Source organism: Cyprinus carpio, chromosome A5 (assembly GCF_018340385.1).
Source record: "Cyprinus carpio isolate SPL01 chromosome A5, ASM1834038v1, whole genome shotgun sequence".
NCBI lineage: Eukaryota > Metazoa > Chordata > Actinopteri > Cypriniformes > Cyprinidae > Cyprinus > Cyprinus carpio.
This window is the reverse complement of record NC_056576.1, coordinates 14,700,385-14,726,816: the sequence shown is the minus strand read 5'-3', so window position 1 is coordinate 14,726,816 and position 26,432 is coordinate 14,700,385. Positions and strand designations below refer to the sequence as shown.

The window sequence follows — 26,432 nt, the reverse complement described above, 5'->3', positions numbered from 1 at the left end:
TTCATTACACTGTTTATCCTGGGTGATTGCCCCCCTCCCCCACAAGAACTCCAACAATCATCCACAAAAAATAACGTCATTTATCCAGGAGTAGGAAGGGTGTGTTTACTACAGTTGAGAGAAACCTTTCAACACTGCTGTTTTTAATTTAGTCATAATAATCAGACAATGGGTCGCTGGGTTTGTATTCACACAAACAGTTGTGTGAATGCTTGAGGTTCAAATCTTTATTTATTTTTTTCTCTATTATTAAAGCTCTCCCCGGTCTTTCTTCAGCAATTTAGGTCTCCCAAAATTTATTTTAAGTGAATGCTTTGTGTTTATCCAGAAGCACTACACAATTGCTGAGTAAACTTTTTTTCTTTGTCTTCGGAATATCTCTGTATTTGGTGATGACTAAGTTTGCAGTCATGTTTTGCTATTAAGCTGGGTTTGCTGTCTTTTGTGTGCAGTGTATCAGCTTTGTGTGTGTTTTGTTGCAAGCAAGATAAACTGTTGGTTCTGTGAGGGAGACTCGACTCCTAAGATCATCCTGCAGAAAAGTAATACTTTATGGTATGAATATCTTTCCAATCACTCTGAATGCGATGCATCAGATGTCCCCAGCTTTGCAAAACAACTTGTTCACTAAACATTTCTTCTCTCATTCTTTACGGGTCAGGCACATGTGGTTAAACTTCTATGCCCATGTGATGTTTAATTTTCTTTTTAAACCATCTCAAGTTTAAAGTAAAATACCACCAGACAAACACTGCTGACCTGACACACATAATGCTTAAGTTCCCAAATAACAATGATTATTGTTTTTCTTTTAATCATAGTTTGTTGATTCTGTACGTGTGTTATGTACTGTGGGTTTAGTCATAGGGGTGACTACAAGGATATGTCCAGTAAAGAAATTTGCTTTACTTTTTGTTGGATTCTGTCATGAATGCATCATCTGTTATAGAAATTAAAAAAGTATATTAGCAATTGATTTAAATTGTAGTTATTTCATCCGTGTTTTAAGAAAGAATTAAAAGTCTTAAACCCTTGGCTTAAATAACTGTCCAAAAAATGCTCCTAAAATGTGTAATCCCTCGCAAAATTTATGCAAGTCATTATATTTTAATACTTTGAGTATTGACCACTCTTGACTGCTTCAGTTACAGTCCTAACACCTTGTATATTGGTTTATTCATTCATACTCTTAGGCAATATGACTCAAACAGGCACCATGTTGCAAACAAACTCATTTAAACTAGACTTCCAAATATCACCTTTTTGTAGTAAATGTGAAATCCTGTGGGGCACAAGTTGAAGCTGTTTCTCATCTAATGACATTTTCTCTAGTGAAACAAAAAGGCTACCTTACTGGGGTTGCAAAGGTTTCAGGAAATACTATTTATTATGATCTGCAGGCATGCATCATCCAGTCCTCCACTAAAACTGTAGGTAAAATATGTGAGTATTCATAAATGGTTGTGTAGTGTACTTCTGTTCTTCTGTTCCCTGTTCTTTTTGGAAGCTATGGACAGGATCATATTCAATTTCATGAATCCTTGCTGAGCTCATGTTTAAGCATAATTGCCTCTTTGTTGTGTTGACTGTCCTGTGGTGATGAAATTACAGGGTAATGTAGAATATTAAAGGAGCTGGGGGCCGTATGTGTATCCAACCATATGCCAAGCCTGAAGCTCAATTTTGAAGCTGATGGCAAGCAATCTAAGCAAGGAAGACAGGAGGCTTCAGTTGTAATCTATTGCTCGTAGTACTAATGAACTCAGCTTGACCACCAGCGTGGCGATGTTGTATGCGTGTTGACAATATGAGATATGTCTCCCAGTCCCGATTATTTGTCAGGTTTAAGAATGGCCTGAAGTTCTGATAGAGGGAGAAAAATTACCATTTTAAATGTGGACTGAGAGGACAAAATCCCAGAGAAATTAATCTTTCTTGTGTTAATCAAACTGGACTAATGGATGAATGTATTCCAGGTTAATAATCCAAATATCATTAGATTACAGGCCATGCTATTTTGATACCCAGCACTTCTTTCATCCAAATGAGCAGGGGGAAATTAAATGCTCTGGATTAGAGACAATGTGACTATATTCCCGCATTTAACCATTAAATAAGAGCCTAAGTTAATCGCACAACATTATGTACCTACTCTTTTGTGTCTAGATTCATGCATTTTTCTAGCGAACATTAGTGGGTTTGTGAGATTTTCAAAAGCGGGTTTTGAACCTCTTGAGGATGGATTGGACCGGGTTTTTCTGGCTAGTGAGCAGGGAGTGGGAATTGGAAAAATCCGGAGTGGAATTACAGCGTGGTGAGTGCAGAACGCTTTGAATGGAAGAGGAAATCTCTTCAGCTCCGCGCCACTCAAACAAGCAGTTCCCGTTCCAGAACGGCTTTCAGTTATTTATTTATTTATTCATTCATTCGTGTGGTGGATTTGAAATATATGAATTAATTTGATAATGGTAGCTTAATTTTTTTTTTTAAACTTTAGTTGCTCGATAACTTAAATGCTAGACAAGTTTCGTAAGAAAATAACAATTACGCTGGTACGGAATATCATTACTTAAAGCTTGTTTACTAAACAACACTCATTCCTGTTTCAGCTAGATAGTCGAAAGCTACATTTTCACCTCCAATGATGCTAGTTATGTCTGGATATGACATACGAGTGACCTTTTAGAGCTGTTTATAGCCAGTAAACATTAGTGCAAGCCTAATAAACAATGCGCGCGCGTCAAGCTGAACCACATGAGTGCGCGCGGAGGAGCAGCGCTTAGCACCACACAGGAGGGTTACTAGCTGCTTCACGTGTGTTTTCAACGACAACGAGAGGTCTGTGCGGAGACAGTCCACCAACAGTCTCACGGAGTTTAACGATGGACCTTTGCGCAGACTGCATTTGGCTTGCGGTGAGGTGCACGGTGAAGCGAGCACTCCTGTGCTAGCGCAGCACGTACTGCTGAGATGATGTGGGAAGGTATGAGAGGTTACGAGGAGAAAGGGTCAATGGTAACCTCGAGATCGAAGAGCACACGTTATTCCGAGAGCTGCCAGATGGATGCTGTTGGAAAATGACTGGTTTCGAGCTCCAGAGCTGTGTGTGGGCTGGAGCATTGAGGACTGTTCCCCAATGGAATGCAGAAGAGACCGCGCAGCTGCCGCAGTGAATGAAGTTGGTTTGTTGATCCATTCATTAACGGATAATACCAATAGTATACTTCACCAAAAGAGATAACGAAATGTATTAGAAGACAGTAGACCTGTGAACAAACTCTTATTTATTTGAACATCCACGAAGAGCGTTCTCATTGGCGGAGGGAATTTAAGCACATAAAGGCGCAGGTTAACAATTCATATTATTGTTTTGATTTGTTGAGCAGCTTTCCAAGTGTCTTGATCGGTAGCGGTTTTCAGCAGTACTGATCCGCGCGGGATGGTCGAGACGCTGAGCATCGCCGTCATCGGAGCGCCTGGAGTCGGGAAAACTTCTATCATCCGTCAGTTTATTTACAATGACTTCTCCGAGACTTACACCCCCACCCAAACGCGATACATGTACAGACCCTCGGTCATTCTTAACGGTGTTATGTACGACCTGAAGATTTTGGATGTCCCGCCAATTTCCTCCTTTCCTTCAAGCCCGAGTCAGGTAGGCTACAGTAGAGCTGTAAAGCGCTCATGCGTGCATGTTGTTTGTGTAGCAATGCATCAGAGTACAAAAATTGCAATATATGTTATTTAAAGCACATAAAATGTAGAATAAACACTCTAATGTATATAACAGATAAAAGAAAAAGTGAAATATTTTACTGTAAAAGTAGGCTACATGTATTGTTGAATATATATAGATTTTAATCGTAAGTTATAAGTGCTAATTTTAAACATTTTCATAGCCAAATTAAATTAATTTTACAGTATTTACTATCATGACCATATGCAGGGTTTGAAAATTAGTGAAGTCTGGGGTGGGGTTAAGAATTGTGCTATAATAACCCTTACAAATACAACTCATTATATATACTAACACTTTATAAGAGACAGACGTGTATGTTTGTGAAAGATGTTTTCTGATCTGTTTTGGAGGGATGAACACTGATAAATTAGGCTATACCATATGTATTACATCAAAATGTGTTAGCATACTTTACTATAGGTTAGGGGTGGATAATTCTATCAGTTGTTTATTATTTATGCAATAATACATAATGCTGTTATTGTTTTTATTTATAACCATTGCTATATTGATGATAACTTTGACTAGTGCTCTTATGAATGTTTTTAGCCTGACTTTGTGAAAATGTAACTATTAGCCTATACTGAATGAAACAGCATAGACTTCTTCATGGCTAGTGTTTGCATATTTCATTTCATTCTGTAACCTAATTGTTCTACAGATCTGTGTACTATTGTTTAATGCTACTGTTCTTGATAGCATTGATAACGTTTCTGACAGATAATATCATGATTATTTTTGTGTTTGCCTTATAGAATGTGGCATCCTTTCAGTAAAACCTGTCCGTGGGCTTTTTTTTTATTACTGTCAGTAATCAGTAATAAAAAAAAATCAGTAATTTTTTTTTCTTTTCTTTTCTTTTTTTCACCTTAACTGTCTCTGGGGCACTGTGGGACGCTTGGAGCACTTTGTTTTTGTTGTCCTTTTTCTCTATCAAATCTTTTAGTAATCATCATAATTTATATATCATTTGAAAGGATAGAAGCCCAAGATTCATCCTGTGAAAACCATTTTGAAATCGGACATTGCTTTACCATGGAAATGATACTTTAAAATCTTATGGTGGTCTCCTCCCCCTTAGTGGGCAGTGTCAAGTGTCATATTACAAAATGCATTATGGTCTTTTAGAATCAAAGCTTTTTATAATCTTGGCAACAAACATATCATTGGAAAGGTCTGAGTCTCAGGATTCCATATTTGGTGGTTATTTTGAGACAACTTTTGAGAAATATTGACAGAGAAATCTAGACATTTGTGACAGAAAAATGCATTAAAAAAATTCAGTGGAGTTGAGATGGCATCCGGTGGCTGTTTGTGGTATGACGCCCTAAATAAACTCTCACAGGAACCTCTCTTTTTTTCATATCAACTTCAAATTTGGAACATAACTTAGTTAGACACAAGGCTTTAATTTTATACCAATTTTAAAATAAACCTGTTATGTAAAATATTTATAATAAATAAAATAACTTAAAATTAATATAGAGCATTTTATTTACAGTACATTTAAACTTCTATAACTTTTTGATAATTAAATTTTTTGAAAAAATTCCACTTTTGCCAAAATTTGCTAATTTCTTCTTTAAAAGGAGACCAACCTTACATCTATATTCCAAAGTGTTCATAAATTACATCAATTTAAGTTTGGATATTGCATTTTAATGCCTATTTTAAAAAATGGGGGGTGACAGTTAAAGGGTTAAGCACCGCAGTGTTGCCAGATATTACGGAGCCCTGCACATGGCATGCAGTAAAAAAAATAGAAGGCTAAATCGTGTGCACGATTTACTATTTTGTTCCCTCGATTTATAAATTGTGCGCACGATTTAATTTGTTTCCTCGATTAATAAATCTTATTAAGTACAGTTTAAGGACATCGAGGGAACGAATTAGTAAATCGTGCACACGATCGAGGGAATGAATTAGCAAACTGAGGGAATAAAATAATAATCGTGTGCACGTTTTAGTACATTGAGGGAACGAATTAGTAAATCGTGAACATGATTTATTTATTTTTTCTTGCATGTCATGTGCGGGGCTCCGTAAGATATAGCTATGACAAACAAATAAAAACCAATAAAGACATCGCTAACCCTAAACTGCAACTTCTCACTTCATTAACTTTCTTAAGTGTCAAATTAAATGGAAAAGACAAGTCCAAAGACGCTTATAATAGCTGTATCTGGCCCGGGCCCTCACTACAACTCTCTCGAGCCTCGTTCCCCTCGCCAGCGTCTTGCAGGGATCATTTTTCATACCACGGACGCTAGACATTCTTGCAAACTGTTTAAACTGAGTTATACCAAAGTCCCTTTAAGGTATTCTATAGTCTTTGGTTATACATGCAGACACTCATATGAGGAGTTTTAAACAGCAAATTAGTAATTCAGAGAACAAATTTTATTTTTAAACATGAAAAATTACAGAGGTCCGGTTGCGTGTCCCATTTTTGCGTTAGAAATACTATGATTTTTAAATCGTACAATTTATGTCACGTGATTTACGTGCACGCACACAATTCTTTCTGTAAAAGAAAAATGATTACAGAGTGTCTGCTGTCATTATAGCTCACTCGTCAAACATTTGTTTCTTTGGGTCTTAAAATCAGTATAAATGAAGGAAATGTCAGTTAAGTCACGTTAGTGACTGTTGCCTAATATTGTATCATGTTATCAGGAGCTTGTTATTTTAATGGAATGTTATTTCTTAATCCATCAATCTGACCTTGCACAACCAAACTGTCTCTGGGATGTCATTATTCAAATTCACACTTTTCCAGTCTTGGTAAAAACATAGTGTCCTTTTGTTCTTGTGAACTTTCATCATTACTGCTAAAGCGAACTGAATCTTGAACATATCCATTAATAGACCGAGATTCCTGAGGAATGATAGTGTATTGCTTCAGGAGAGAGGGGCTTTCCTCTAGAAAAAAGATCTCATTTGGAGTAGTTGCTATGGCGACATGGCTTTAACTGAGCATCTGAAAGCTTATTTTCTGTATCCTCCCTCTGGCAAATATTTCTTTCTCTCCCCCTCTGTCCTCCCCCACCTCTCACTCGCTTTTCTCTATCTCCCCCTCATCGCTCTCTCTCTGTCACCCACACACACACACTATTAGGCCTACTCTTCCTCTTAATTTGTCTAACAGTCTTGGCATTTAAAGAACCCCTCTAATTATTCTTGTGGGAAGATCCTCAAATTTCCAATGTTTTGGAATAATTAAAGACCCCAGAACATCTATTTTGTTAAGAAAGTGGCATAAAACACATATTTTGTCAGCAATTTTAACAAATTATCTCCAGGTGTTCTTGCATCACATGAGTTTTCTGTTAAAATCACCAACATATTAGTCAACTGCTGCATGAAATGCTGTACTTGCAATGTATTGTGCAGATATCTACCTCTGTCACAGGTTTAGTTCTAATCCTGCATGTAATTAACTGTCTGTAATATTCACGCCAACATAAAAAGCTTATTACCCGTTTCATATGTATTTCACTGGAGCAGAAAATAAACACTACAGGAAGGTAAATGATCTTTATAACAAGATAAACATAATGAATTTGCGCTCTCAAAATTCACATTAGATTTAATGGTATTCATTTTGATTTATCCAAAGCCATTTACAAATCAGACTAATTCAAGCAGAAGCAATTAATCCAAGTAGTGCTACTATACCAGAGTATTACAATGCTAGATCCTTACAAATCCAGACAAATAATTTCTGCTCACCTCCTAATACACTCAGAGCATTTACATGCGAGACATGGCCAAGCAAGGATCTGTGGTCTCTTCAGAGCAAACGGCTAAAAACCCAGAACACTGCTTTGAAGAAATGAGATACAATTCACTTTTGATCTTTTTAAGATTTAAGGCTGACACAAATTCAACAAAATTCTCCCAACCTCCCTTTAGGTTTGTCATCATCTGAAAAACTGAGAGGTTTTGTTCTGTGAAAAATGTTAGATGGTGAGCAATTTTGTGACCTTATTTTCCCTGGCAGTATTTCAGAGTAAATTCCCTGCACCGTGACCACTTTGCATCTTGAAGACCCACACCAGATAGAGAACACCAAGGTCGCCTCGGCAACACATGATTCGGTTGATTGTTGCCAGGTTCTTTATTAACAAATAAGAAGTAGAGTGTGGGCACCAGTGAGAACACAATGAGAAAGAAATGTTATTATAGAATGTAGATGAGTGTCTTGAATGGAGAAATAAAAAAAAATTAGCTCGTTATGGTGGTGTCATGATGTCCCCATGGGGAATCAGAGAGGTGTTAGTGGTTCTGATGTCACGTCAGCAAAATGGAATGTAAAAATCATGAACATGCTGTGCTGAGGTACGGAGGGGGCATTGCTTTCAGAGCTCAGAGCACATAAGACACTGCAATCTAATTGAGCCTGAGCACGCTGCAGCTAAATGCCTGATCATGGCAGGCTGGAGCACATAGAGGAGGTGTGTGTGGAAACATCTGTATTAAAATGCTTCTGGCTTCTTTTGACAGGTGTAAGTGTTATATGCAGACATTTAAGATGAAAAAATAAATAAATAAATAATCTCAAAAGGTCAAAGTAGCTGAAATCAATAAAAATGATTTTAAACAGTTGTAGAGATGAAAGTATAAAATGTAAATTCTTCTAACCACTAGCAAATTAATAGATACAAAATGCCACTGAATTAGCTTAAACCCAGATAAAAGCTTGACTAATTAAGAAAGGTTCAATTTCTTTAACCATCAGAAAATTCATAGAAATATTCATTACTTTTTTTGTCAAAGCAACATAATGTAAATGAGAAATATATATATATTATTTTATATTAAATTATATTTATATTAATTACAGTTTAATTATATTATGATACATTAAAACAAGTTTATCAGGAAGTGCCAGTAAATTTTTATTTAAAACAATATTTTTTTTACAATGTAAAAAACAATGACAATGAATGTAGACAACATTTCAAATTATACATTCAATACTTTTTTTACAATGTAAAAAACAATGACAATGAATGTAGACAACATTTCAAATTATACATTCAATACTTACTAACACTCATACACCATAAAAAAATAAAAAAAAAAAAAAAATCACAACACCCCCCAAAAAAGTTACACACCACCGCAAAATGATTTTTTTTTTCATTATTCACTTTGCCCCATGTTGTTCCAAACCCGTAAAAGCTTTTTCATCTTCGGAACACAATTTAAGATATTTTGGATGAAAACCAGTAGGCTTGAGACTGTCCCATAGACTGCCATGTAAGTAACACTGTGTCAAGGTCCAGAAAAGTATGAAAAGCATCGTCAGTATAGTCCATCTGCCATCAGTGATTCAGCCGTAACGTTATGAAGCGACGAGAATTATTTTTGTACACGAAGAAAACTAAAATAATAACTTTATTCAACAATTCTTCTTCTCTGCACCACTCCAAAAAATCTTAGCACCAATCATGGCAAATCTAACCATCACTCAGCAGCCAAACCACAATCTGAATCAGCCATGCCACAAGGTGACGTTTTTTACATGTATTTACGCTTTGGTTGGAAAGACAACAGCGCATCAGCGCTGCGCGGCTGACACAGAAGAGCGTACGCTGTCTGCGTACGGGTTTGGAACGACATGGGGGTAAGTGATTAATGACAAAATTTTCTTTTTGGGATTGAGTATCCCTTTAATGCCTCATGATTCAGTGAAATATGTCCTATATCTCTGTATACTGGAATGCAAAATGCAATAGTATCACCGAGCACCCACTGATATTCATTGTATAGACCAGGGGTTCATTTTTAAGCACCCCATGATAAATGCGCTGCTGCGCGACCCCCGCACCTCCCCCAAACCCTCACCTCAAACCCCCTTTTAGCCTCCAAACACCTTTAATTTAAGAACAGCGGGAACGTAGATGCTGCGCGCGTGATGTACGTACGTAGGATTTGAGACTGACGTAATCTCGTAATGACTGGGACAAAATTACAAATTGAATTAAAATATATATATGTTATATTTTTTTTATTTGTATCAACTTTTCCAAACACCAAAACAGTATGAATAAACCCTTTCATCAGTTTATAATATCCTCTGCCATCAGTGAGTTTTTCAAGCGATCGTATTTAGATGTTCACTGAAGGTTTCGGTGACGCGTCATTGCTTTTGTGACACCTGCAGAAACAACAGAGCTGAATGAATGATGATCTGCTTTTATGTCATTTTTTTTTTTTTTATTCAAATATTCACAAATTTGTTAGATATGGAATGAAATAGCTGATATTCCGATTTTCAAATCATGCAAGTGGAAGTGTTTTTGTGTGTTTAAATTTATAACGATCGCGTTAGTTGAGCTGTATGCAGATGGGCGCCGCCATCTTAGTTTGTGCCGCAGACGCAGTTCAGGGAATCGGATCTCTGTTGGATTTTACAACACGCCATCCACTTCTCACGAAATACATACGTAAGTGGATGGTGAACTTAATAATAGAGTAAACTTTAAAGTTACTTACACAATGTGGTATCTGATATGCACAAACGTGCGCAATTATAATGGAAAGGCTGCGCCTCGTCTTTGACATCAGTGTGAGCGTAAACTCTAAATGTAGTACCTATTGGTTTTTTTTAGTAACTTATATGTCTGAAAGTAAAATAAATATTATGTGGTTGAAAACACTGAAAAGTTGTGATGACAGCTCTGAGTCTGAGCGCGCCTGTCTCTGGCTCAGCGCCAGCCAACGCGCGAGAGCATATTTGAATTTCACGTCATGCACTGACCGGTGTGATCGTACACTCCAGGGACCAGCTAGACTGATCACACCGGTGGATCGTACGTGCGAAAGGGTTAAATTAATTGCAACAAAAATATATAAGGCCTATATATTTTTCCACTTTTTTTATAGAAATCATCTCGCGACCCCTGCGCCGGGGTCCCGCGACCCCCACTTTGGGAACCACTGGTATAGACAACTGTGAATAATAATCTTTGACTGCTTGGCAACTTTGGTGAATGAATGTCGCAGTTTGTTCACATGATGCCACGGCAGATGGAGCAGATCAAAAGCCAGCATGATTCAGGATTTCCTGTTACTGCCAGCCTCTCTTTCTCGCTCTTGTTCTCTCTCAATTATGACAACAGAGAGCTCAGTGACACGTTCCCCCGTGTCTACAGCAGTTGCTTGATCATGTAATGGTCCTCAGAATGTGATCAAATTCACTTTGCCCAGAGCCATGCACTTCCTCCTGAACTATGTTTCTCACCACTAGCTGAGGAGAAAATGTGCTCGTGCCACTTGGAAATTTTGGTTGTTCTTTTAGCCAGTGAAGTTGAGGAATATTAACTTTGGGTTTTGATTTTCCTGCTCTGTGCCCTGACACGACACATTCTCAGTGGCTTCATTCAGCTGTGGTTTGTCACTCAATGCCTTTGCCAATGTCACACTGCCAACATACATTTTGGAAATACTCTTCACTGACATTGAGTCTTACATTCTTTCCCTCTTATTATATGGCCCTCATTTTTTCTTTCAACAACTCCATCTCTTTCAATCCCCTGAATAAGGGCAATTTGTTATGTGAAGGATGATTTTGTTACTTACAAAATAACTGGATAAATCTATCACTCTTGTCAGTGTTTAAACTGCAAAGGTGATAATGGTCTAACCAGTTGAGATTCACACAGATTTTCTGCATATACTCACTTACTCACGCACAGCTTTAACAGCTTTTTAAGCGCTCTTACAAAAAGTGTAACACACAAAAAACATAATATAAAAATGGAATGAAATATTCCTGCAGTGTCTCTTCTCGAAACAACATTCATTTCATCTGCCTTTAAAATGGATGAAGTTCACAACTGGGCTGTCTCAAGGACAGATGTTCTCATTATTGTTTTCATGCCTGAAAAGTGTCCTGTCTAATTTAGGATGCATTGTCATACATCACAGTGTCAGTGAGTAGTAAAAAGAAACCAACAAAATAAATCTAGCTGTGCACCTCAGCATAAAATGAAGAAAAATAGTTTAGTAATTATACAGTACATCAATTATTAGGGATTGAGCCAGAAATAAAGATGATGCATAATGAACAAGCAGTTTAGATGCCTGACATGTAATGATTTAACTAAGACATGCTATTTGAATTAGTGCTTTTCTGGATTATTTTCACGTCTACATTTGGCACCACTAGCACCTGACTGTTTTGTAGATGAATGAATGTTGTGCTGAAAGTATGATTTTGTTTTGCCTTCAGTCATGAATAAACAGGTGGCTTAGAGAGAAAGATTCAGCATTATTATGTGAAAAAAATAATATTGTATTTGAAGCCAAAAAGCATTTTGGTGTACTCCTTGATTTTAGGATAATTGTGTATTAGACATTTTATAAAAATTGCATTATGTTATATATATTTTATATGTTTAAAAATACTATTCCTTTTTAAAATAAAAAAAATATTAAAATATGTTTAATGCATTTTAATGTTTAAAATAGAATTCAAGTCTTTGTTATTGAACATCTTTCAAAATTTTAGAAATAACTAAAAATTAAAAGAAAGACATTTCTAGAAAGAACTATCAATGAATTATCAAACTGATGGAGCTCCATGTGGTCCTGAATAGACGTGCCTTGCTTCTCCTATTTTAGCCTAACAATAGTATCTGTCCAAGCTTTCCATTCAGGACTGCATCAAACATACTGTACACATGGATTAGATCACATTTATTTGCGAACTCACTTGGCAGCTTTCAGCAGCACAGCTACCCATTCAGCAATTTCTGGTGGATATCTTCCAAAGTTCCAAAGATTTTTGTTTAAAGTGGATACCTTCCTTGCCCAGAGGAGAATGTTGAATTATGATGAAAGTGAATCTGAATGTGTCCTCTCTCTAACTCACACTCACAGGGAAGAACAGAACTGAGACTTGACAAGGAGAGACAGAGAAGCTTCTATTTTTAGCTTTCATGGGGATGGCAGCACATCTAAAACATCTAACAGGCACACTGGGGGAGCATTTATGTAAGAACAGTGCTCAGCAGAAAAGACAGAAAGCTTTGAGGCTCACGTTTAATTGAAAGGAATTTGTCTTTCGCACTAGTTCCATAGTTAATGCTCAGACCCGCTGCAGATAATTGCTTCAATCTACCAATGATCACTGAGCTAGAACTCCATAAAATCTCATAGAATGTTGAGTTTTTGCTTGATAATGTCTGAGAACCATCAGATTCCCCAGTGGAGATGGAGGGCAAGGCTTTTGATGTGCGGGAAATTAAAAAAGGAAAAAAGCAAAAGAGAGATGGGAAAAAAGGACAGAGACTTAAACACACCCAAACCCAAACACACAGACTGTCTCCCCTCCTATATTTTATTTATTTATTTGGTTTTATAGATGATCAGGCAGAAAATGGAGAGTGTGGTGAGAGTGCAGAAAGTGGTAATTCACATAAAAATCTGCCTTATTCCTTAAAAGTCCTTATGCTGTTTCAAACCCATCATTCCAGACACCTTATTTTGTGTTCCAAAGAAAGGCAGTCATACAGGTTTGGAATGCCATGAAGGCAGGTAAATGATGCTATCATTTCATTTTTGAGGGAACTATCCCTTTAAATACCCTTCCTCCCATGTCTGTTATGATCTACAATATGTCAGTGTGTTTATCTGCACACCTGATTGCTTTCATTATTACACTAATGTGCAAGCCTGCACGAGTGAATCTCAGTGTGGAATCAGAGTGGTCTCTGATCTCTGAGTGTAAAATATTAGCAGTGGACTGCTTTTCTAACATCGGTAGAGGATGAAGGTAATTATTCCCCTGTCAAGATGAATGTGCAACCACTGTCTTTGCTACAGTTGACATTGATTTTCTTTACAACCAAGATCAGCTTGTGACGAATGGCTTCAATCTTTCTTCTGTCCCCAGCACACACACAAATGTAGATCACAATCAATATGGCAATTAAACAAGATCTGCTGGAATTTCACCACATGCAAGCTCTATCCAGTTCAGTCACTGGTTCTTTAGAGTTTAGTCATTTGGGATGTGCTGTGGTTAGTCCTGGAGGATTATTCACAGCTGGCTTGCTTGCCTATCTATCTATCTATCTATCTATCTATCTATCTATCTATCTATCTATCTATCTATTTATCTATTTATTAGGGCTGTGCAATTAATCGAAAAAACGATTCGATTTCGATTTTGGCCTCCAACGATTATGAAAATCCAATAATCGAGATAAAACAAGTATTGTGCCCATTCCGCCCCCTTTTGGAGCGCTGTGCTCCATAAAAGCCTAATTTCCCATGCAAATTAGTAAAATCATGTAAAACGTGACATTTGCAAAACGGGACGTGCTTGAATTATTGAAGTATATTTATTCATGTTTTTAAAAGCGTGAAAGAGAACTTGCGCTGCTCCTCAGGAAGATATAAGCGCTCAGAGATACAACAGAACACGGACATTTTAAGTCATCTTTTAGCTCAAGGTGCGTGCCTAATCAGTCAAGTACATGCAAAAATGTGTCAAAATGCTGCGCTTGGTGATTTATTAATGTATACCTTCGTCGGTCATGTAATAAATGAATGTAAAGAGTTGAGAATGAAAATAACAGTAATTTGCAGTCGGCCGAACGCTACATGAATCTTTGCATATAAACTGCAATAAATACAAAACTAAAGCCAAACTTAAACTGAAATGAGACATTACTAATAAATGGTATAGTGAATAAAAGACATAATCATACTGCTTGAGACATTAAAAAAAAACATTAAAGCACAGTTTGTTTAATTTGTATCTTTTTTATTCTATTGTATTTGTTCGTTTGCTTTTTTATTACTGACAGTTTAATTATTTTCAATAATTTTGAGGACTTTTTGTTTGTTTGAAATTCCGCTGGTCTCTATAATGTAGATGTCATAGCGAGTCAAGTCAAGTCTGCTTTATTGTCAATTCTTCCACATGTACAGTACATACATACAGAGAATTGAAATTGCATTACTCTCAGATAACACTAACATACAGATAACACTAACAGTAGAACATTAAATACAGATAATAAAATATAAAGTACAACTATACAAATATACAAATAGGTCATGTAAAAAGAAAGATAAGTAAAGCAACACGAGGCACATGGGAGATAGAGTGCAAACCAGTGAAGTAAACATTGCAGATATAATGATTGTAGCAACCTTATTTACAGGAAATACATATTTGATATGTATCACTATCTTTAAATAAATCACTCATATAAAGTTTTGGTCATATGGCCCCCTCATGATCGTGTTAAATAATCGTGATTACAATATTGACCAAAATAATTGTGATTATGATTTTTGCCATAATCGAGCAGCCCTTACTATCTATCTATCTATCTATCTATCTATCTATCTATCTATCTATCTATCTATCTATCTATCTATCTATCTATCTATCTATCTATCTATCTATCTGTGCTGAATGTTCTAAAATAGATGATACTACAAAAATAGACTGGGAAAAAAATCCCAATCAAAATATAGCCTTAAGAATTTGTGTTGATTCACAGTAAGTAAACAAAGCAGAATGTAAATTCTGATGGTGAATATCTAGTTTGCTTGTAGTGGTGTAATGATCCATTGATATGGATAATGGATGATACATCAATCAAATGTCTAACGATATGGTGTATCAATGCCACGTGTAAAACATTAATACTTTCTAGTATAAATAGGCAATTTATTTTTTCACTGTCCACATTTTCATGCAATGTCCGCCTATGCATTACCTTCAACGCGTGCATTCTTGTTCAAACTCACGTGTGAGGACTCGATATAAGGACTGTCTATAGGCACAAGGTGAGCATAAAAGACGCTGTGAGAAGATGACGTTATAAGTTTTCTGCACGCGGTGCCACACACACAGACAGGCGCATGAGACAGTGTGTAAATGTGGAATTAAAGAGATAGTTCACCCAAAAATGAAAATTTGATGTTTATCTGCTTACCCACAGGGCATCCCAGATGTAGGTGACTTTGTTTTTACATCCCAGATGTAGGTGAGTTCGGACATTGCAGTGAATCAGAGGTAAAAAACTATATAAATACTGTTCAGTTTCTTGCACTGACCAATCGTTTTGTGTCTTTACACATCAGTGTATCGTCACAGGCCGCAGGGTTTGATTTGGTTTTGTTTGTGTATGTTTTTTTGATTCTCAAAGCCATGATTCCCATTTACTTCTGTTATAAGAATGACAGACTGTAACGGTTTGAGTTTAAAGTCTTTGTTTATGTTCTACTGAAGAAACAATCACCTACATCTTGGATGCCCTGGGGGTAAGCAGATAAACATCAAATTTTCATTTTTGGGTGAACTATCCCTTTAAGTTTTCTTCCGATTTTTTGTGCTTGAATGAACAAATACAGACAACATTATATTAAAATGTCGGTTATGTAAACACATGCATCAGTATACTGGATTGGTCTTCAAGTGAAAGCAGACTAACAATAAACGTGCTGCTCTCCAAAAAATAAAAAAATGAATCTCTCACTGCTCTTGACTGAACAACTTTTTGCACAGAAGCCTGAAAGACTTTCTTGACTGTTGTCATGTCATAAGATTACTGATTTCATGTGTGAATTGATTTTTTAAAATAATTTTTCCAATTATTTATTTTTCTTTATTATTAAAAAAAAAGGTTTAGTGTAAAAAAAGTGTTTATTATTATTATTATTATTATTATTATTATTATTATTATTATTATTTTTTAGTTTTTTGGTTGCATATGTGAGTTAAAGGTGACATATTATGCCCCTTTTTATATTATATAATATAAGTTTCTGGTGTCCCCAGAATGTGTCTGTAAAGTTTCAGCTCCAAATACCCCATAGATCATTTATTATATCATTTTGAAAATGCCTATTTTGAGTGGAAGCAGAAACAAGCTGTTTTTCGTGCTTGTCTCTTTAAATGCAAATGAGCTGCTGCTACCTGCCCCCTTTTCCAGAATAGAGCTGCGTCATTACAACTTGGACCTGCTGAAAACATCTGTTTTGGTTCTGATTATCATGTTCATCGCACTGAAATCATGCGTTTTAAACCATATTAGTTTAAACTTCTGATATATGGTTTTCTGAGTGCACACATCTGAAGCACATGGACAGAAAGCGGCTGTCACAGCATGTGAGTACTAAACTAAATTCTTATCCACACACAAGTTTACGTTAAAAACACACGAGTTGCAAAAACAGTCAGTTATGTCTGTGAAGGTTTTAGATCTGTGCGGCACCAGCAATATACATTACATAATTCAATAAATCCACTGTTCTTGTCTCCTCTGAGGCTGGGACTCTAAATAGTGTTCTGTTCTCATCTGTGCAGCCAAAGACAGAACGGTTAGCATGTTTTGCTCAAACTTTCGCTATAGACTTGTTTGGTGCCACATCATAGCTGTGTGGGCGGAGTCGGCGTGGGGGAAAACAGTCCTTTCCCCCTCATTGAAAAAGCATGGTGTTGACTCAGAATGGCCTACATAAAATCATTTCTGCCGCTCGACAGAGCAACATACGCATAAAAACTGAGCCGTATTGGGTCGGACTGTCCGTATGGTATCTGTAATTGGACAAACAACCCAGCAGAATGGCCAGAGGTGTCGTTTCCCGACATTTTTAGTTATCTAACGTTCTCGGTTACTAACATAACCTCGGTTCCCTGTATACGCTTTTATTGCAAAACTATGTACAAAAACAACAAAATACAAATGCACTTAATAAAACAATTGAATTAATGCATATTTATAAGTTAAGCACTTAACTAAAATAAGTAGGCTATTAATAAAATAAATAACTAAAGAAGGCTGACTATAATCAGCTTGCTTCCATTTAATGAGATAAGCCTACTCCTCATCTGAATTAGAAAAAAAGCGCTTCTAGTCTTCAGTGATGCAAGAACGTTTGATCATACACGTAATTTCTGAGCAAAAGCAGAGCCAATTCATAGAAGAACAATTTAAACACAAAAGCACACATCCAGTTTTGTGTGAGTGAAGGAAATCCACTTGCGAGTGGAGATTCGTGCTCGTGCATTACATGGATCACGTAACATTATGCGCTCTCGATATCTGTCAAATATCACGCTATAGAAACAGCCTAAAATTAAGTATAAAGACGAGAAGAAAGCGGCCCTAGGCAGCTACACATGCCAGGATCCGCCACTGCCAGATGCAGTTAGAAATTTCCAAAAACAAGTCTATAAAACATCTGGAGCAATGTCTCGTCTATCGCAAGACATCTGGTGCCACCCCTGGCCACCACGTAGACACGCCTCTGGTCATCCATTCAGAATCTTGACTGAAGCACTTGGCAGTCTAAGATCCTGAGCTTGGTGACACGGCAATAAGAGCAATGTCTCGTTCCCTCACCTCAGGGAACCGAGGTTATGTTATGCGGTTTTCCCGTGCGCTGCACTGAGGATGAGTGGGAATGTGCAGGAAGGTTTGCGCCGGCGTGTTTTGGCAGGAAGTGGCCATGAACGTCTCTACCACTGCTCCAAAGAGACCTGAGGGATTCACGGGAGCGTCCAGAAGGACCTTTTTTTTTTTCTTCCAGAGTCCTTTGAATACTTCAGGGTCCGGCCCGTCCTCATCGAGAGAATTGAGCAGCTTGGCCTGATACACCTGAAGTATCGGCATCACGTGCAGTGCTTTAAGCTGCTTGGCCCGCCACGGAGAAAGCCTTGCTGGTGAAGTTTGCAGAAGGGAGAGGCGCATTGTTCACTCTCCAGTTCGCCGTGTCTGAAGGACAGAGATGGGCGGCAATGGCTTCTTCCACAGGGGGGAGTTTAACATACCCCACTTGGTCAGTGCCGTCCACAGAAGACAGGAGGGAGGATCCCGGGTTTTGTGCACTCGACTGGTGAACAGCGTGTCCTTACGGCTGCGATCCGACTGGATGTACCACTCGTCCAGACAGCTTTTGTCCAGCTCGGCAGGAGGTGCCCACTCCAAACCGACCTCATCAACTGCCTTGGACAGGACGCTAAGGAGCTCGACATCACTATAATGGAGGTCCCCCGCGATGCTGCCATGGGGTTCAGTGTAGTCCAGCGGGCTGTTAGACCACTCCTCTCTCCAGACGCTGCCACCAAAATGGCATCATCCTCCTCTTCAGCGCCCTGCATGGCACCGAAGGACACCACATCTTGAGCAATGGGGGAGAGGCGGAGAACAGCGGTCTATTAAGCTCCTAGAAAGTGGATCTGCAGAAGGGGGTGAGGAGTGCGTGGGCACTGAGCCGGCGCGGGTTCGTCGCCTGAACCTTACAGATCCGCATCAGAAGCTCGCGGCACTTTCCTCCTTGGCTCGAAGAGGCTGCAGAGGAAGAGCACGACAGGGCTTGTTGGGCGAGTTCATCACCTTGGACAATGGCCACAAGGAGCTTGAGAGTCCAGAGGCTCATATTTCCGCAGTGGGGGCAGTCCGACCCCCCAAGCGCCGCTTTTGCGTGGGCGCAACCCATCAGAGAGTCATCCTTGTTTACGATGCTAACCGGAACACAGCAGGGGAAGAGAAGGCGTGTCTGCTGCAGAGTGTAGATCACATCACAAAATATCAGGGAGTGAGATTTATTTGATTGCGATGCGAAGGAGTGTTGCAGTGCAGGGGGACGGGACTAATGACAGATCATTGCAGGGTAAGAAGAGTAGCCTGTCTGTGCTACCTGCTCATTGCTACCTCCGGTAGCCCGTCTGTTTATCAGTCATGTACATCTTCAGATCAGTTTTTTTTTTACTTACTAGAGGTACAGAACGCTGCACAGCAACTTTTCGGCACTGCACCAAGCAAAAATCAAATGAAATCATCACAAAAAGTAAAGATCAAGCGCCTAACAAGGTCTCTGCGCGTTAATTCGAATGGTTTGTTTTCCCCCCACGGGATAAACGGTTATGACGTTTTTGTGGGCGTTCCCAGCAATGCCGAACAAGTCTATGGCATTACACAGTTGTCGCTTGTGAAATCAAAATGACAAGAGCATGGGTGGAAGTTTACAGATTAAGGGGCGGTAATATTAAAATTCCTTTGTCACTCACCAAGGGAATGATATCAGACGCGCTCGTTTTCTCAGAGGCTTGCAGAAAAAGGCTTACCAAAACAAAGTTACTGAGTTAATCTTTTTCACGTTTCCTTGGTTGGTAGATGCACTGGGGACCTGATTATAGCACTTAAAACCTGGAAAAGTCAGATTTTCATGATATGTCACCTTTAATAAAAATGTAGATGATTGTTAAAAATAGGTACATAATATAATAATATCGATAAATTGATTGATATACTCGTATCAAAATCACATTGTAGAATTTTTTGAGTTATAGGCAAACATCTTGCTGCTGGGTATGAGAATTGATATCAGATCATATCATGATGAATCATCCGATTTACACCACTATTTGCTTGCTTAATGCTTCATACAAGCTTTGAATATCTTTCAAAGATTAGGTAATAAAATCCAGTGATATTTTAGTAGCTGAAGGTTGATACATATAAATACTGTATATGTGTATATATATGTGTGTGTGTGTGTGTGTGTGTGTAATACAATTTAAGAGCAGATAAGAGCAAAACAGCATAATGAACATTTATTTTCGTACAATATTATAAAAATCACTCTGAAGCATAACATCCAAATGTTTTCTGAAAAAGAGAGTTCTGATCAAATAATTTATGCAACCTATGTCATTTATCAAATAATTTAATCATCTAATGTCACGGTATTGGTTTGACATGATACAATATATCCAAAGATGTAAATGAATATTGGAATTGATGTTCAGTTCATATCCTAAGAGCTCTATTGAGAAGATTGGTGGGGAAGGAGAGAGAGAGCAGATGAGGTCAGTGTGCCACGGCTGCCTCTTTCAGATGTCCCCCATTCAGCAGTATGGGTAATTACAGTAGGTAAATCATTACTATTTAACGGCTGTAACCTTATATTCTCCCCCACTCTACAAAAATATTGTAATTTTCAGGCCTCCCAGGCAGGTGTTACCACAATATTTGCACATTTTATTTTGGTTGTATAAAAATTTTGTGTTTGCAACTAAATAAAGTTGTAGTGTGGTCTCTCTGTTTTTTTTTTTTTGTTTTTTTGTTTTTTTGAGCATTTAAATATGTAAAGTACATGTCATGTCTAGGCTGCACTTGTTTTATGACAATCATGGTTTCTTGACCTTAAATGTTTTCATACATAACCTAACTACAACCAAAATGCAACTTTGTGAAATGTTGTAATAATGTTTTATGTTTGATTAATTAATTGTACATTGGCCTCCTATCATCACAGATAAACAAGTAATTGCTTGCTTTGTCTGTTTTTTTCTATCAGGAGTGGCTGGATGCGCGATGTAGAGGGGTCCGCAGTGCAAACGCCTACATTCTGGTTTATGACATCTGCTGTGTGGAAAGCTTTGAGTATGTCAAGATGATCCGACAGCAAATTATGGATAACAGGTAAGATAACAGAACTCATTCAGAACCTGAAATGACCCACCTCAAAGAATAAGAATGATTATCATGCTATGATAGATCTAATATGTTTGACAGTCCTTCTATTATTGTTAGAATGGGACCAACTGTGGTCATTGAAACCGTTTTTTTCCAGCTCCATAGCAGTATGAGGCTCATCAGCACTAATGTGACTGTATCAGCTGCAGCGACAAACTGCTGATTGGTTTTGATGTTTTTAATAACAGTTGGCCCTTGTTTCCTCAGTTGATGCTGAGATAATGATGTGACATTTGAGAATATGGATGAGTGACAGTTACAGAGCATAGACACTGTCACAATTCACTACAGCTGATAAGAATATAATAGATGCCAGTGAGAAAAACCTTTCGCATGTGCAGGTCGTGTGCAGCATCGTGCATTTGCATAAAGGTCTTATGTGTATTGAATGAATGACAGAAAATGATCTCCAGTCTCCACCTTTAGCCCTTTTCCCCACCCACAATATCGCACCTCTGTTTTACGAATGCTGTTCACATTCTCACTGCTTAGAGAACACCTCAGTCTTAGTGCAGTCCTTTAGACAATAAGATTTTAATGTAGTTTAATGTAGTTTTTAGATATTCAGTTAAATATATAAAGATTGGATGGAGATGTTTGATGTGGTAGAATATTGAATGTAAGCTCAATTCACATGCAGATTGTGTGATAGAAGAAGATAGAAGAAAATTTCACAAAGCTTCTTTGACTAAAGAAGGGCTTGAAAGGTTTAATAGATAGCTAGAGGGTAGACAGGAAGCACAGATAAACTGTATGAAAGGGGGATAAATCAGTGTAAAACATGACACAAGCTCATAGACACAGGTATGAGGGATTGGTGTAGGCTTATTAAACACAATGGCACTGGTCTCTTTGACAGACTATTCACCTCTTTTGTGCTGATATTACTTGCGTACATTCTTTTTCTGTGTAAATCCTCAATATTTGACAGATTTGAAATGAGTAGAATCAAAATAATAGCAGTAGTATATGCTTTGTATATTAAAATGAATAATATGGAATTCCCTCGGGTCCTCAATTAAATTTAATGTGTTAAATTAAAGGTTTTAAATATTTTTGTGTACTTTGTGTATGCATGGAGCCCTTGGTAATTTTCTATTATGTAAAGATACTCAGTGCTATATTAATTGGCCAGATGTTTATTTAATAGCTACTTATATTCAACCAGGCTGTGTTGTTTCACTTTTTTTCCCTTAGCAAATAAGTGAAACCTTGCGTTTTAATTTGAGCTCCTTGTGCAACAGTGAATTGGCAATTAAATTCATTGCATTTTTTTCAGTTTAGCAAAATGCGGACTCACATACGCTTGCCTTTGAAGCCCCCTGAACATGAAACCCTTTCATTCTTCATTCATTATGTGTGTGTGCCTGTGTGACCTTCAAGCACACTCAAGCACTGAGAAAGGACACACATCATGCATTCTCCAGCACACATTATGAGCTCAGTGCCTTCAGATTGTGTCAAGGAGCTGAGGGACTTTCATGTTTGTGTGTGTGTCTGTGCATGTTTGCTGAAGATATTAGTGTTCAAACATGGACCTATGTTATGTCCAAAATATATGTCATGTAAGAAACAGATTGATTCTCATGTGGTTGCTTTGTTTCACTTGCTAATTCCCTCTTAAACCTCTTTTTTTATTGCTCTTCTCACCTACCTCCCCTCTCTCTGTGTTTTTCTGTAAGTGGGCAGCAGTAGGGAAGTGCCCATCCTGGTGGTGGGCAGTAAGCGGGATCTTCAGCGGCATCGGTTCACCCAGCGCAGGGCTGTGTCTGTACTGGTGAAGAAGACATGGAAGTGTGGTTACGTCGAGTGCTCCGCTAAGTATAACTGGCATGTGCTTCTGCTCTTCAAAGAGCTCCTGGGAATAGCCGTGGCACGAGGACTGCGTACGAACCACACCTCTATCCGTCTGCAAGGGGCATTGCAGAGGAACCGCTGTAATGTCATGTGACAGATATGTAGCCTTTTTTGAATTTATGATTATTTAGGACCAGTTTGTGTTATCAGAATCTTAATTATCTGATTTTAACTGGTCCTAATTCAGTATTGAAAGTCAACTTTGCTGTACCACGAGAATGGAGCTGTGGGGACAAACTGTCAATCAAAATGGCTGGAATATTACCACCTAGGGGCCTCTGTAACTGATGCATTCATCTGATGGATCACCTTAGGTACTACTAATTTCACTATCCTCCAGTGTAAAACAGAAAAATGGAAGCAGATAAGGATTTTTTTTTTCATCTTACCAAAGTCTGACATGGTCGGAGTAAGATATTGCATCTGACTCAAATAGAATGTAATTTGTCTCCCCTTCCTGCTCAGATTTAAATTCAAATGCTGTGAGTGCGAGTGTATTCCGGTGTGACAGTTTTTAACTGTTGTTTGGAAACAGCTTTTATGAAGGATGAACTAAGGGTTCAGGAATTATGATGAGCGAAGGTTTGTGAACCTGTTGGAATTATCTGTAGTGATCCTCAAATTTGACCTAAAATATGATCTGATCTTTCCCTACTTTATCGTATCAATTAAATACAAATGAGATAATATCTTTTGAAACATTTTTAGAAACTTCCTCTGTATCATGCAATATGTTAATTTTTAGATTACTTTCAGAAGCACTGACTTAAAAAAAAATCCCTGTCCTGTTACTCATTGGCCAATTTCCCTTTTGCAAAACTGCTTCAGGACATTAATAAGATCCTGCCACAACATTTTACTTCATAAACCACAGACATAAACCTCACCGTTCTCCCATTCCATTTGTAATAATTCAATGGGCCACTTTAGACATGTGATTGGGACAACAGAAGTGCCACATTCACACACACACACAGAGACACACACATACACACATATACATACACACATATAAATTTCACATTGTTTTCTATGAGTGTACACACACCTGTGAAATAGATCGCCCTTTCTCTTTAGATTTGCTCTGTTTTTTCAAACACCAAACTTTAAACTCAATGATGCCACTTTGTTAATTCTTGAAGTGAACGTTTGCCTACTTGGTGATTAGATTAACTATTTACCAGTGAGTTGTCCTAGATGCAACGTGGCGCTGCGCTTCTGGTCCGGTGCCCGACTGCATTAAGAAACGTAGGAAATTTGTCCTTAAAATAGGCACCAGCATTCTTACTGATGAGCTGTCCTTCCATATACACCTCTCCAGTTCACCGTCTTGTTCCATGGTGGATGTATGAACAAGGCCAAGAGATGCCTGGAGATCCTTAGCTGTTATCTTGGACTTCAATAAATCATGCTGACTTATTTCATTGCAAACTTCTTAGCACATTTGCCAAGATAGGTATATCCCAGCCTGCATACTATATATAACTGCATTGCAATTTTCTCACCATATGCCAAATCTAGTAAAAATGTTAAACATCCTACCTCCTAAATATAAATGACTGAAGAAATGAGGCACAAAATAATGTCTTCCTCTGGCAGGATAGAGAGGTGTTGTGCAGATTTCTGCAAGCATGTACAATCAGTGGCACTCTAGAAGCTGTAAGAAGTGATGATAAAGCCAACAGGACCCCTGGGGCTTCCCTAAACCTGAAGATTTCTGCTGAACCAGGATGCAGAAAAGGCTTACATCCTTTACTGCAGTGCATTGCAGTCTGTATGTTAGTGGATGACAGCGCAATCCACATCCTCTCTGGAGTATTTCTGAATGCAGAATACATTAAAGTTAAAGTGCTTCAGTGTCTGCAGTGAGATTCAGGTTGATCTGGGGCTAGGTTTTTTTTTTTGTAAGCTACTCTCTGCTAGTGTAGAGAACAGGTAGACATTTGGCACAAACTTCAAATGAACTAATAGAGAACGGTCTGTAGACGTGCTGATAGTCAGCACGATTGATTGGGTGGCTGTGTGGAAGTCTTGATTCACAGCTAGAGCTGTCGCACTGCTACACCTATTCTGTCACCTACTCTGTTCTGAGGTAATAAACTGTGGAGCTTTGGCACACAGGTGGAAATTCGTTAGACTGAGAAAATTAATGGTCCTATAAACCGCACACCCGCCCTGAATGCTTTCCCATTACAGAAAAAGGTCATAAGACATAATATTCTCACAGTGTGCTAAAGAAAAAAAATCAACCTCCTTCCTCGCAAATGCAGCCTCTGACAGCCATCTATGCACTTGTACACATCTTACATGACTTCTGTCAGCAGAAGGAAACATAAGTTAGCAACTTGGGTCATCCTTCAGTCTTTTTTATCATTAAGAATCTATTTCTGTTTAATGGAGCTGCATGCACTAATTGGCAAAACCAAAATCATTCAGGGGTAAATTGCACTGATGTACCTATTGTACGTACCTACATGAGTGAGTACAAGCAGATCTTTGTAACAATACTTGAGTATCGTTTTTGTCTTTTTGTATAATGTTAGTGTGCAATAAGCTTAGCATGTAGTTTAAGTTTAAGTGATTGAGAAACAGCCAGGCTAGTGTTATAAAAAGCAGAGAGGGGTTCATACATTTGCATGCCACACAGTGTTAAGTGCTATGGTTGTGGACTGAGGACTAGACAATGTAGCAGAATATGTCTTGTGCTAGTAATGTTAAAGGATTGAGACTGAACATTCAGACATGCTGAATATAGATTGTCTTGGTAGGACTGTCTGATAATTTTTTTTCTCACTTTTTTGGTTTAGATTTTAAAGGGCTACCTGCTTTTTTGTCAAATGGAAACAAATGTTTGCTTTCTTTTTAGTTGTTATGTTTCATCAAGGAAAAATTAAAAAACCCTTACAAACGATGTCTTAACTATTCCCCTCATTTGTTGAATATTTCATATATCACTTGTGTCTGACATCCCAAACCAACTGCTTGTGCCACATTTGAAGCACCATGGCGCCATCAATTGGTGAATGATCTTTTCTATTAAATATTTTATCACTAAAAAGTTATCACAATACTGCCTTTCTATACCTCGTTCAGCTGTAAAAATGTAATAATAATAATAATAATAATAATTCAGTACAAATGAATGCACTGAAGAACAGAAAAAGATGATAGTATTTCAAGAAGACAAATCTGGTACGGTTTTCTTTGTCATGTGTCACTCTCCACTGATACATGCCACCAATAACCGGACAGTTCAGCTTGTGTCATTTGGACAGCCGGTTTTCAGTGGCATGTGTCAGTAAAACTTGTGACTTGTG

The 26,432-nt window shown here is 37.9% G+C and overlaps 1 protein-coding gene across 1 annotated transcript; it reads left to right on the top strand.

Annotated features, from left to right (window-relative positions):
- The first annotated feature begins 62 nt into the window (after positions 1 to 62).
- On the top strand, positions 63 to 25,707 carry LOC109059094 (ras-like protein family member 10B). Its single transcript, XM_042754516.1, has 3 exons — positions 63 to 3,655; positions 21,080 to 21,204; positions 22,939 to 25,707. Exons 1-3 carry the CDS (start codon positions 3,440 to 3,442, stop codon positions 23,207 to 23,209), a joined length of 612 nt encoding a protein of 203 aa, XP_042610450.1. The 5' UTR covers positions 63 to 3,439; the 3' UTR covers positions 23,210 to 25,707.
- Positions 25,708 to 26,432: the final 725 nt, after the last annotated feature.

What these genes read in the sequence shown, in the direction of transcription:
- LOC109059094 (XM_042754516.1), top strand. Translation starts at nt 3,440, where the DNA reads ATGGTCGAGACGCTGAGCATCGCCGTCATCGGAGCGCCTGGAGTCGGG. An exon ending in TTCCTTCAAGCCCGAGTCAG is followed by an intron (nt 3,656 to 21,079) that starts GTAGGCTACAGT and finishes TTTTTCTATCAG; the next exon opens with GAGTGGCTGGATGCGCGATG. An exon ending in CAGCAAATTATGGATAACAG is followed by an intron (nt 21,205 to 22,938) that starts GTAAGATAACAG and finishes TGTTTTTCTGTA; the next exon opens with AGTGGGCAGCAGTAGGGAAG.